This window comes from Momordica charantia, assembly GCF_013281855.1.
Source record: "Momordica charantia cultivar OHB3-1 chromosome 6 unlocalized genomic scaffold, Mcharantia_2.0 BLBB01000006.1, whole genome shotgun sequence".
Lineage (NCBI taxonomy): Eukaryota > Viridiplantae > Streptophyta > Magnoliopsida > Cucurbitales > Cucurbitaceae > Momordica > Momordica charantia.
The window spans coordinates 3,848,137-3,862,253 of NW_028275164.1; the positions used below are offsets into that span (position 1 = coordinate 3,848,137).

Genomic DNA, 14,117 nt, shown 5'->3' on the forward strand with positions numbered 1-14,117 from the left:
TGATATTTGATTCAAATAACAAACTTTTAAATTGCCATTACTGTTCGTAGATAAATTTGCTGAGACCAGTTTGAAGTCATGAGAGTGACTGATTGGATAAATTTTTCAACATCTTCAATCTAAGGCAGTCCTGCCATAACTAAGGATGATTGATAAGTCAGAAAATTCCAACTAAAAAAGATCAAAAAGTATGTAAAGTATGTTAAAAATATAAAGCTTTCTAGCGCAGCAGCAGTCCCATCCCTGCATGGCTCCGTTAGCACTTTCTGGCTGTAGCCTGCAGCTACCGTTGCAGCAGCTCGTTTAACCATCCAACGAACTCAGATACTGTCTTTAAGAGTTTAGCATATTTTAATGACCAGGTTACTGGTTGCAACATTAATACACAGTTTGCGACACAAATTGCATCACCAACTCTTAAAAGCATTGGATTAGAGCAGGTGATCCATAAACTATACATCATGGAGGAAATGGGCAGGCCGCTGTAAGGTCTGAAATACCAGATGACATAAAGAAGGATGCTCATCTGAAATGGATTTCATCCTTCTCAGAGGGAAATATAGCTATCCGACACTACTGGATATTGTTATCTATCAGGCTCGATGGAAAAGTCAGGTTCGGCCGGCTTCTGTAACTTTGGCAAGTCATCTTTCATTCTCTGAACGCCCCTCCTTGTGTTTGCAGCAAACCTTGACGCCAGTAAGGTTACATCCAGATACATTTTTGTCTGAGAAGGATTTGAAACAATAGAGAATTGTTCCCCTCCTCCTTGGCTAGTTTCTTCAGCCACATTATCAGAGAATGTAAATGATTCCTTCATTAAGAGATCTTTTGCCAACATCCTTTTCTTATGACGACGCCAAGCAGCCTGAATGAAGCAAGCTGCCCATGTTCTCCAATGGTGGGAGTAAAAGCGGAATGTGTGCTGCAATTTTTTACTGTGAAGCCGTCTGAACTGGTTGGCCACAAATTTAAGATCTTCAGCACGGAGTGCAAAAGCTTCGACTTCATTGAGTGCTTTGACTGTTCTAGTTGAAGAAGGCAAGTTGGTGGTGGATTTTGGGAGCAAGGCCCAAGAAAGTAGTTCTTCCCCACAAAAGTCTCCAGGACGCAATGTTATGGAGTTGAAGAAACCAGAGCGACCTCCATTTGTAGTAGAACTCTCCAATCTGCCTCGGATAATGAACAGCATCTCTGTTACAGGGTCGCCCTCACGGACAATATAAGTACCTTCAGTGCTCAAGGAGGACACGAGGCGTTCACATATTGCATCAAGCAGCTGATCATCCATCTGTGCAAAGAAAGGGACCTGCAAAACGAGGAAGTATCTTCATAGGCAGCAAAAACGTGCTTCCCGAGTTTTATTGTTGTCTATTTGCCTACTTAATAACAAGTATAATAAGGCATTATCACAATCGGAATGCCAATATGAAAAATAAAGCACATGAGAACCATATGCCTTGAATTATGGCACAGCAGAAGAAACTGAGAAATGGGAACTGGGAAGAAGCCATTTCGAACTTCTCAGGCTTTGGTTCCCATAGAGAGTGCAAAATATAAAGGATAAAGTATGTAAGAGAAACATACTCGTCGGACAAGATCTAGACATAGGTGGCATTGAATATCACGTCGAAGATCAGCAGGCAAGCTCTGCAAGATGGCTTCTTCATCAACTCCTCGAGTTGCTACCCACTTATATTGTACAAAACGTCGAACACGTCGTTTCAAGTCTTCAGGGAGTTGGCGGTGTCTCATCCACTCTTCTGTGTCTCTTCGCTTTAGTCTCCATTCCTCAAGCCTTACCGTGAGGGATTGCAGATACGTCTGCATCAAAAGATAAGGTCAATCAGCACATGATAATAAATTCAATAAAATGAAAAGAAATGGGGATAAAGATCATTACTAAGAATTTTAATGGAAACTCCTTAAGAACTGTGAGATTTTATCCAAACAAAAATCACTACAAAAACTATCTAGGATTGGGTAGATATTTGCACAAGTTGGGGAAGCAAGACCAAGTTCTTCCATAGATGAGACAATCAATTGAGGATTCTAGCTGTAATAACATGCCAAGTAAAGGCAATAAAATCAACCTTTTTCCTATCTTCAATCAACTTACAATCCAACACAAGTGGAGCAAACATCAGCAAGAAAATTTATTTATCAAATTTTTAGTTTTAATCAAACCAATGAATAAAGACGAAAATTTATCCCTCAGTCTCTCACCTGCATATTCCCAATCAGATGGGCAAATAATACAAGGCCTAAGATGGCAATGAGCACAGCAAAAAGTGTCTCACCGATAAAAGTGGTTGTCTCCAAATTCTGTCCATATGAACTGACAAAATAAGCAAGAAGTTATTTAGTACTTTCAAGAAAAAATAAAATGAAGAATCAAATAACCATCTATAATAGAACAAAATCATACATCAAGTTGTACTAGTCTGCCAGCCATGTAATCAGTGGTCAAAATATGTTCCACAACCTATGATGATCGTTCTATACAGTTGCCTAAACAATTTAATAGCAAGTCCATAGATTTTCATGTATTTCAAGTTAACAAAAACTTTCAATTAGCAGGAAAAAAAATTCAAATCCATAAAATGTTCAAAATCAATTCATGAAGCCAAATTCATTCTGCAGAGGACAAACTCACTTGCATCTCGAACAAATGCTATTTTCCAAATTCCAACAGTGGTTCATAATTTCTTTTGGGAACAGAAATACATTTGTTTACATATGTATAGATACTTAACTAACTTTCAGTCTGCTCTCGGGTCAGTGGTCACCAGGGATCTTTTTCATGTTAAGTGTGGGTTTTAAGACAACCCAAACCTGAAAAACCATATAGTGAAGGTCTTTCAGAAGGGCTCTAGAGCCTTCAAAAGCAAGTTGGAGGAGTAAAGAACAAGGTAACATCATTTGATCCAAAGAATGCTTTCCCTACCACAAGGATCCAGTGACATGGGCTCCCTATGGCATTACAAAGAACACTGTTTATACTTTATATCTAGATCACTTCATCAACAACCCTGGAGCAAACCGTAAACTGGAAGACAATTTTAAAGGAAATATGTATTGGTTCTACCTCCTTTTTCCCGTAACCGAAAAAGAGTTGTCTAGGTGCTACACTTAAGGACACTGTACCTAGAAGTTAAATATAATGAAAAAGAAAAATCATACCTCAGGTTTTGCAAGCCCCACCACAAACAATAGAAGTACTTTTCAATAAAGCTTGAAGAGACAACATTCTTTGACATTGCATTCCCAAAAATGCCATACTTGAAAACTCCATCAGGGCCACATTTGTCAAAAACAAGTGTACTATTTGCCCATGTATCGCGGTCATTATGGTTAAATGTATCACAATCAAAAAAAATTAGGTTGCATTCTAGTGGATTGTATTCCTTCTTCCTACAAAATGATTTCCAGCATGACGTATATCTGTCAACTGACAGCAAGTACCATGCAGCACCTAGAACCTGAAAAAAGCAAAATAAGATTATATTACCGATTGGGAATTCCCTTAAACGATAGGAATATAACAAAGATTATGCCATGTTCTTTTAATAACATTAGATACTGAAATCTTCCGCACAAACAGAGAGACAGAGAGATGAGAGAGTTACATGGCTAGCCAACATATAGAGTAGAAGATTATAAGCAGCTCCTGCCCAAGCCGTTTTTGTAACAACTCCATTTGCTTTGATGATTTCTGAACTTAGTGGGAAAATCAAATACAATCTCGGAATATATTGAAGCAGAACAATAAGTGCTAGAGCATTGTTCTTATGATCAGTTAGACGACTTCTTGTTGCTGGTATGATGAACCAGATGACAATCTGCATGGAAGAGGCAGTTACAAGTCTGTCAAAAATCTAATAATTAAATTACAAAGGTCAAACTAAGTCATGGAGATGAGTATCGCCAAAGATAATGGTTCCATTCTTAGTAGCCTACCCCTAGGAAATAACACAGTTTTTCATGTGGATCTACACTACCCATTCTCGTATTCCCGTGATCTATATGTATACATTTGAAACCCTTTCTTTAATTTACTCCAATTTGGATGGTGGTCATTGTCACTAACTCATTGGATAATCACCTTGAACTCATTTTTACTAACCCCTTTTTCTCTCAAATATGCCATTAAGACCAACTCACTCCCAGCCAATTCTTACTCTTACTTCTTGAATAGAGTATCACCTAACACTCCAGAGTTCCACTCTCTTGAAACAGAGCTAAGAGCAGCTAACTTTCTCGCGAACTTTAAGCCTCTCCACCTACCATCCACTCTGCTATAACCCCACCAACAAAGAGATGTCCTGAAAAAAGGGTGCTGCAATCACATGTTCCCAAATCTAAAGGGACAACCCCTAATTTCCCATAAGCTTTGACAAATAGGCTAATGATTTGATGTAATTCTGAGGCCTAGAAAATTATTAAGTCTTCCAAACAAATAACATGCTATCTAGCCTACAATAGACCAGATTAGACCAAATGAAACTCTCATTGTTAAGAGGCAGGTTGAGAAATATGTGCTAGCATTTTATTACTGCACTGAAACAGGTAGATTAGGTTACCATTGATGGATAATTCTCACATCATAACTTGTTTAAGAAAATGATAATTCTCGCATCACACCAAGCAGATGGACTTTAATAGTTAATCTTACTTATCAATGCCCTGGGTTCAATGGAAAATAATCTGATTCCTAGACATACAACATTGAAGAGGTGCTAACTGCTAAGATAATGAGGTACGTTTGCTGATCTCAGCTAGAGCACTATTTTTCCAAAGTAAGGGTACCATATCTGTCTTACAGAGTTCTCTTTGTCGCTACAGTTTCCCCCAGAAGGAAATGAAAATGCCATGTGAAGATTAAAGACGGAGTACACTGAATATTAAGTAAAAGTTTGAGGAAATGAAATCTGAATGAGGTACCTGAGGGAGAGGCAGGGTGGCAATTAGATCAACGAAAAAGTCCGACCTAATATACCTCTTTGCTATCATCTTTGGATCCATCACAAGCTCACCTCTCCCGAAAACTCGAGAGCTAGGAGCAACATAAGCTGTCCTGAACTTTATAATCATGTGCAGAAGATAGAAAATATCTGCAATAGTCCGGAAACAGGTCACAACTATTCGCAATTTCCAGTCTGTCCTTACACATGATGATGGCCCATTCCCATTCAAAGCAGGCAAGAAAAGATACAGTGGGTCGACAAAGAGTGCCAATAAGCATGAGCAAATGAACACCCGGTTCCATTTCAAGACAATATTGCTACCAGGGTCAAGTATTCTTCTGCTCCATGGTTCATGGTCCTCAGGGAACACCTTGGACTTCTCAGTTTTAAAAGTTTCAGCAAATTTATTTTTGCTTCCCCCTAATCCGTTATCAGGTATTAGGAATTTTGATGACGAAATATAGTATTTGGATGATGACTTCTCAAGTTTCATTGCTTCATTGTTATTTCCAATAGCAGATTTCTTATGCTTTTTGTGATCAGAATAAAACCTGTTGATTTCAGGAATGAAAATGATAAGCATATTACCTAGACAATAGTCTATAAATACACTAGTTATATATACATAATTTCTTTAAATTGGGGCAAGCATTAATCTCTCCCCAGACCTCTCTATGTTTATGTTAAGATAAGCAATGATACGAATAAAAACTGTAAAGTCATTCCATTTAAAAGAAGTAGATTCTAATTTCTGTTGCGATAAGGCGTTGAAGTCTCAAAAAACACGAATTGAAAGACCAGTAGACTCTAATTGCATAGGTACACAGTGGCCATATGGTTCCAAGCCCAATATATTACAATTTTGGAGATGCTCCAATTCGTGTTAGTGTTTACTTGTATGCCAGAACAACAAGGTCTGAGGACTCCTTTCTAAGTCTGAAACTCGGTTTGTTGGCTCCTACAAACACTCATACGGTGTCTCCTACTCCTTTCCTGGTACGAGACTTCATATAAATAAATAAAACGGTAAAGAATAAGGACAAAAAAACTAGAACGTTAATACGTATGACAACTTTTGGTTTCTTCCTGACAAAAGCAAGTTAATGTATTATACGTTTCCAACTGCTACCCAACAAACTAAGCACGTAAATAATGAATTGGTGGTGCAGGTCAGACGATTATGTAGAGTTCTAATCTTCTTGTGCCTCTATCTAATGAAAACTTAAGATCTCACCACACTTTCAACAAGAAAGCAACGTAGGTCCCAAAAATTTAAGATTTACATTGTTTCCAATCGACAAACAGAATCAGCTCATCAATCACAACGTTTACCAATATGCTGCATTCTTAGGAACAAGGAAATAAGAAAAGATCACCTAACAAGCTTCTCCTTCCTCAACTCCATGCCCGGAAACAGGAGAATAAGCTGAAACGTAAAAATCCTCAATGACCCATCAAAATAGCAGCAACATGGTGTTGAGTAGAATCCTCCTCTTCCTCAGTTGTTGGTGGAGAGGCACAGAGAAAGAAGAAGATACAGAGAGACAGCAGGAAGAGAGAAGATCTGGGTTCTGTTGGGGGTGAGGTAATCAGTGTTTCTACTAGGAATTAAAGTTGTTTGGTGAGAGGAGAGGAAAAAGAAGATGAAAATTTTGAGCAAGCCAACCAAAATGGAAGCGAACCATTCAATAATATACCGAAACCCCACGTGACTCAGACGACCATCCTGTAGAGAAGAAGGGCACCGCCTCCAGTTCCCACCATTACTTTGACTTTGGACTCTTGTGAGCTCCACCCTCGACTCTTGATCGCATTTCCTGCGGCACTGTGTTGGTGTCTTGGAAACGGCGCTGTGCCATCGCACAGTTGTTTTTCTCAAGTAAATAATGGTAATCATTTTGTTGGCGATAAAATTTAACCCAAATGAAAATGAATTCTCTCGAATTTGAGTGCGAAATTGGCAACTTTCCTTTTAAAGCACAGCGACAATTTGGTAAAGTTCTTCAAAGGATTCACGAGAGAGACATTTAAAGGAATATCAAAATGAATTTTTTTAATAGAAAAAAGTTTTATTTTTCCTCCGTGTCATGTGGGTTCTCCTCAATCAGTACTGTTCTCGCCAAACAAACATTCTGCAAATCGTCAAATCATTATCTCATATTCCACGGTCTTCCCCTCATATTTTAATTTGGCGCCCAATAAGAACAACTTTTTAATTTAACTAATATTTTTAGATTTATATGCAAATTAAAAGTATACTAAGAATTTTAAATTTAATCTAATCTATCCACTTAAATTAAATTTGTTTGGCTAGAAGATATTTGAATATAAAATGTTGTGTTCAGATCTAGCAGTATCATTTCTTTTTGAATAATGTTAATAATGTAGTTGTTGAACTTATTTGTTTGTATGTTATAAAATGTTATCCGAAATGGTACTTAAATTCAAATGGATATCTTCTAGTGTCTTTTCTTTTTTATTATTATTACTGTGGGGTGAATTCTCACCTGATATGTGACAGGTTATGATACGACAATCCTAACGAGTTGCCTCGAATTAGTCAAGATTCATCATCTCGGGTACCGTAGATCTCGAGTCGAACTAGTATGAGGCTGAATCGACACTATCTTTTTCTTGTCAACTATCCAATTCATTGGTCGAGCTGACCTAAATATACTCTGTCAGGATCCGCTTTCCAACATATCTTAGGACAGCACGTCATTGTTTCAGAAACTTTAAAGAGCCGTTAGAACTTTGTCGGAGGTCCTCTCGAAAACCTCACCTATAAATAGGAACCTCTAGCTTCACACTCCCAGGGATGTGAATACTATATTCGCTTTCGAATATAGCTCGATCATCTACTTATTTGGTCATCGAAGTGTCTTATGTTTTGCAAGTTCCCTATTTGACTTGCTTCGGGTCAACTCATATCCAAGTCGAGGTTCACAAACTTGGTCAATTTTCCGATCCAACAATTATTATTTCTCTTTTTTTCCTCCTTAATTTTTTGTGTTTCTTTTCACTTTTTTCCTATGATGCGGATCCCCGGACACGTCCCCTCCACGTCCAGACCATTAGTCTCTGATTCTTTTTCTTTTCTTTTTCTCTCCTTGAAAGCTTTTTTTAATAATGATTTTATTTTTATGTTGAAAAGCATAATCTCATTTACTGGTAAGCTTTTTGTTTTATAGTCATAGTAAATTTTTTTAATTTTTTTTGCTAGTAGCTGTTTCTAAAAATAGTTTGTTTGTATTAAAAAAATATTTATAACAATAATGCTGGGATGACTTGGAACATGTTAGGCTCTTGTAAATTTGAAATAATTTGATTATTTTTTTCTCTCGTTTAAAATAGGAGTCGGACGCATGTGAATAAAATTCAATGAAAAATGGTATTCTAATTTCTAAACTTTCAATTGTCTGCCTTTTCACACGCTTGTTGTTTTATATTTGGCATAATTCGCAGTTTTCTTGCTTGCAGTTCTAATTATTGGTTGTATTATTATTTATTATTTGATCAAATTCAAGCCGCCGTGATGTAATAAATAATGCTATCCTACCCCCAATGAAATAGGTACATTTGGACTATAAATTAGGTATTAAATTTCTTTGCAATTTGATTTTTTCCAATGTGTAACTAATTATTAATATTTCAGATAAATAATTGAACTATGCAGATGAGGAAAGACGGTTCTTCTACAAGTAATTAAAATACAATAAGAAATTCCACAGGAATGTTTTAAATAAAATCCCACAAAATAGTTTATGACTCTTACACAAAGTTGTTTGTTTTTTAGTTTGTAAATTATTTTAACATCCATTAATCTATGATTTGGAATAAGAATATTGGTAACTTGAACATACTCCTATCAAAAATTTGGTGAGATTCAACCCAAACAAATGATTGGTCCTCACATATTATTGAACTAAAAAAATTAAAATATTATATTGTCTATATGATTAACTATACTAAAATATTAATGAAAAACTTATTTGTCTTAAAGAGGTTATTTTATTTGATTCAATGGTTAGTGTTTTATTTTGATTAATAAAAAGGTAAGTTTCAAGAAAATGAAATTTGTTTTTGCTATTAAGAAATATTACAAACCTAATAGATATATACACATGCATAGATAAGATATCAGTTGAGAAATTATACCAAATAATATAAAATAAATAAATTTTTATAAAAAATATCATTACTTTTTTTTTATAAATGTCACAAAAATGGTAAAACCTTAAACTCAATGCGATATAAATAAATACAAATTCTTTGTAATTCTCAATTTTTTTTTCTTTTTTGCTAAGAGATATAGGTATTATATTAGCAAGTAGTATTGTTTCATTATTTATTCACACGATGTATTTCTCCTTTTCCAACAAAGTATGAGGCTGTCTATAAGACCAGTCTATTAACTTCAGCACGATCCTTCAAACGATGGGCTCGGTGGTCCAGTTTTGGGCCATAGATGTTTGTGCTAGGCTAGCCCATGACCCAACTAATTTTTGAAGAGGCCCAGATCAACCTATCCCTAGCGAGGTCTTTATTTCGACCCTTTTGCCACCCATAACCATAATTAGAAAACCATGTTTCATAAATGGCCTTTAAATTTTTACATATTTGAATTTATTTATTTATCCCACAATTGTTAAGCTAAAAAAAGAAAAAGGATGAAAATATGTTTTTTTAGAGTATTCTCATTCAAATAATAGGAAATAATTTGAACCCTAGATATTTGAGGGAATTTATTAATGTCTTAATTAATTGAGGTTTTTTAGTATAATAAATATAAGAGTGAGAATTTATTTATATGTCTTTTTTTTTAAAAAAAAGTTTATATACCTTATTTATGTTTGCTAATTAATTGAGTTATATTTAAATTGGTTGATAATGAAATATGCTAATAATTAATTGAGTTATATTTAAATTGGTTGATAATGAAATATGCTAATAAAAAAGGTTGAAAAAAAAAATTGGATGACCATTTTACTTGAATACACACGACACATCACATATGTCTTTGAAATATATTTATATTACTAATCTAAGTACATAGGTTAAACATGTCATCCATTATAGTCATATATAAGTTCAAAGTTTCCATCTCTTTATATGCAATATAAACATTTAAAGATATTTAGAAATGGGAGCAGTTCAACCCCTCAATATCAATCTTAAATCGTTTTCAACAGCAACTCCTTAAACTACTTAATACTTTAAGAGCTAAAATTTCAAACTAAAAGATGACATCACTTTTTTTTTCTCCAAAAAATAAAAAAACATGCATGGGTCTTGTTGTCCATACGCAATCCACTGAAATGCTAATTGAGTCTATTGTTATTCAACTCAGCAATGCGAATTAGTGTGAAGCAGTAAACATTTCCACGAGGAATGGATGGGTAAGGTGCCACAATGCCACAACTAAAACAAATTTCTTCCGCAAGTAACAATGAAAATTTATAGTACTAAACAAGTACTTAACTGATTCTTTCCGCTCACAAGCTTACACATTATTAAATAATTTCAAACCTCAAGAATGTATTTCTTACACCAGTTAAGCTTTACACTTAAATGCCAAAACTAGCATATACTTCTAATGAAAGGTCGTGAGTTCGAGTCCATGACGTTCTGTTCTGAGATACATGTCTTAACCAATTGAACTATACTTGATTTGGTAACAATTTTCTTTAATTTTTAGTTAGTCTTGAATCTTAATATAGTCAACTAATATAGTCCATTTTTTTTTTTTAATAAAACTAACAGTCAGTTAAGTAAGAAATATTAGCACTATTATCATATAAATTGAAATTTGTGTCACGCCTTCAATATCGCAAGTAATAACTACTAATGATAGGGACAATTTTTTTTTAATTTGACCAATTGAAAACATACCTTTTAAAATTATAGAGATGAATTTAAATAAAATTCACTCCTTCAAGTATAGCCAGAGAATAAAGAAAGACACATTACATTTTATTTTTTTTAAATTTTAAGGTTTAATCCTTCATTCTTAATTATTATACTAATATATATTTATTTTTTAGTAAACTGGTTAAATTTTCACCCAGTGATAAGAGAAACATAATATATATATAATTTGAAGGCCAAAATGATACTTTTTAACTTACCCTAAAAATATCAAAACGAACGAACGTAGCTATTGGCATATACCTCCAACCATATGTTGTGAGTTTGAATTCCTAACACGTTGTAATTTTAAAAAACAAAACTTGAATCTAAAAATAACAAAAATCCTATTAGTAACCGACAATGGGTTCCGTTTCGGCGCATCTGGCGTGACCGTATTAATTTCAGGCATTAATGGTTTAGAGCCCCAAAACCAATTAATGAAAATTGTATCCATTGAATGCAAATTGCAAACAGCCCCAGACTCCCCAATTTCTCTTCCAATCCATTTGAATTTGAATCCCATTTCCTATTTATTGCCTTTCTTTTCTTGTCCCATCATTTTCATTATACAATCTATGCACCCAATTCCCAGTCCCAACTGGCTACCGTAACTAAATCTAACACCGCTATTCCATTAAACCGAAAAGAAAAAAAAACAAAAAAAGAAAAAATAAATGGAGATGGAAAATTTCCTGCTTGGAGTGGAGGTTTCTATGTTAATCGTTCGTTTGTTTCTATTTTCTTTTACGGATATTCCACAGAGCACTGAACAAGAAAGAAAAATGGACAGAGAAGAATTATACATTTGAAACAGAAGATGAAGGCGACGATTGAAAGTGAATGACCTTGTTTTGTCTTCCCACCAGCCATTGTAACGTCCTCTTCGCGAAAGATTGGTTACATTGAGAGTCCAGATCACTGTTACGACTCTGGTTTTCTTCATCGAATTCAATTCCATTCCGCACTTCATTTTCCCACTCCAACTCCCCACCGTTCGACTGAATGGGAAATCGAAATGAAACTGCCCTTCTTGACCAATCTGTCGACGATTCTCTCGCCTTCTTCCCTCTCAGCCAAATCTTCGATATCGAGAAACTCTCTATTCTCTTCTTCTCTATTTTGTTGCTATTGGTGTTACCATTCTCTCCAGGTTCAAACCCACCGAGTTTGAACTCTCTTCTTGATTCGCAATCGCACTCCGACATGGCTGCCCTGTAACCAGGGGTCAACGGCAGAGCCGGCTTCCTGCTCCCCTGCTTTTTCGCCGGAGTGTTTATAATGGCTACTTTCACCGAAGAATTCTCGTCCATTACATATTCGAAAGACCCCATCGAAAAACACCTACGAGAATCCACATTCTTGTTCTCGCTACTTCCGCCTTCACCAGATTCGACATTTTTGTATTTCCCGAGCTTCACAGTCACCACGGTTGCGTTTGAATCCTCTAATTTCCCAATCTCGCCGGATCCCGTCTCCAGTTCGCGGTCTTCATCAAGACCCATCTGCGAATTCGACCCTGAAATCGGGTTCGGATTCGTTCTACCAATTGCGGCCTCTCTGTCGTCTACAATATCTCTAGAACTCTCACTCCCAGATTCAAGAACGAGAACAATTGGCGCACAACTGGCGTGTGGGGCGAAGTGATCGGGCAGTAAACTAGATCTACATAGAGGGCAGGTTGAGTGAGACAAAAGCCATGTGTCAATGCACTCTGTGTGAAAAGCGTGGCTGCATTTTGGCAACAGCCTGAGCTTATCCTCAGCCTCGAACTCGCAGAGACAGACAGCGCAATCAAATGGGGTTTTGGATCCAATAATGGCTTTGTAATGGAAAACGGGAAGGGTGTCAATAAAGGACTGATCAACCCCAGAATCATGGAGGTGAAAGAGTTGCTGTAATTGGCCTTGAAAAGCCGTGGCACTGTCTGAACTTTCTGGGTCTCTCTGTAATGGGGGAGTCCAGAGGAATCTAACGAGGAGATGAAGCAAACCAGAGACGAAGAAGACGATGGCTAAAATGATTATGATGAGAAGTAGGCTCGGACTGACCTTGTTTTCCAAGTTGAACCCACTCGATTGGGCCAAAGGAGGAGGCTGCGAAGCAACATAATAAGGCTGTAGCTGCGGTGGGGAAGGGAAGATTCTTCCATTTACTTGCAGAAGCAGCGAATCCATTTAACTGAAAAGGAAAAACCCAACTCGGTTTGACTCAGCTCAACTCGTGAGGTCTCATAGCCTGCAAGTCAAATCGGATTGTGATTTGGGAGGGAGAGGTGAAGTTGAAGGTGTAGGTTGTTTTCGAGAGGACAGAAAACGAAATAAATGGGGACAGATGGAGAGATCAGAAGGCCAAAAAAGAAATAATAATGCTCCTAAAGAAAGCCTAAAACTAAAAGTTATTGAGAGAGAAAAAATTAAAATTAGATCTCAGATCAGTGGCTAAAAAGGTTTGACTGTCAGTTAGCAGCCTGGTTCTGGGATACAAAACAAAGCGCAATTATTGCAATGATTTCAATTACAAGTAAAAAATTCAGATTTTGATTTCTTTCCCTGTAACAGATTTTACTTCTTTTATCGACTTGAATTCAATTAGATCGGAAGACATTTTTTTTAATAATTTATTCACCAGTGGTCCTCTTTTAAATTTTACTTTAAAGCTTCTACTATTACATAATTTAATCAATAAATTACTTATATTGAACTGGACAACTCTCAAATCTATACCATATTTCTAATATTCTAGCAATTCCATCTCCTTGGAAGCATAGGATACTGGGGGGTGCGTAATGGTTTCTTCAAAAGAAGGGTATTTTATTGGGATGTGGTGGAAAAATGACAACTTTCTGTTTTATTTGTTTAACTTTTGTTTTGGATTTTGGCACTTGACTTTTTTTGTACAGAGACAGACAGACGCCCCAAATGGAAGGGCCTCTCCACCTTTTTGTCTGGTTGTATTTCTTTTGTGGTGCTACGCTACGCTCCTTTTGACTTTGTGTGTGGCAGAAGAGGTGATATCTGCGAGAGTCAAAGCCCAATTAAACCATGTGGTGGTGCCCAAACTCAACCGTCCAATTCTTGTGTGGTTAGTTCAAATGAGTATTGCTACTTTTGATGATACCGCAACAGGGTACTTGAAACTCACCTTCTAGCTTGACTTTGCTTCGCATTTCAAAGGGATTTGGTGAAATTCAAAGACAAAAGGGCAGGCTTAGGTTGGGGAAAATGATGTTTTTTTTTGGAT

General features: G+C 36.2%; 2 protein-coding genes across 2 annotated transcripts; both read right to left on the reverse strand.

Annotated features, from left to right (window-relative positions):
* Positions 1 to 69: 69 nt before the first annotated feature.
* On the reverse strand, positions 70 to 6,832 carry LOC111007411 (cyclic nucleotide-gated ion channel 17). Its single transcript, XM_088125380.1, has 7 exons — positions 6,344 to 6,832; positions 4,945 to 5,518; positions 3,630 to 3,842; positions 3,184 to 3,482; positions 2,227 to 2,338; positions 1,588 to 1,824; positions 70 to 1,309 (listed from the first exon to the last, which is right to left on the reverse strand). The coding sequence occupies exons 1-7, from the start codon at positions 6,370 to 6,372 to the stop codon at positions 587 to 589; spliced, it is 2,187 nt and encodes a 728-aa protein (XP_087981506.1). The 5' UTR covers positions 6,373 to 6,832; the 3' UTR covers positions 70 to 586.
* Positions 6,833 to 11,552: 4,720 nt separating this feature from the next.
* Positions 11,553 to 13,454, reverse strand: LOC111006899 (RING/U-box superfamily protein). Its single transcript, XM_022279000.2, has one exon. The coding sequence runs from the start codon at positions 13,049 to 13,051 to the stop codon at positions 11,675 to 11,677; it is 1,377 nt and encodes a 458-aa protein (XP_022134692.2). The 5' UTR covers positions 13,052 to 13,454; the 3' UTR covers positions 11,553 to 11,674.
* Between the last annotated feature and the right edge of the window lie 663 nt (positions 13,455 to 14,117).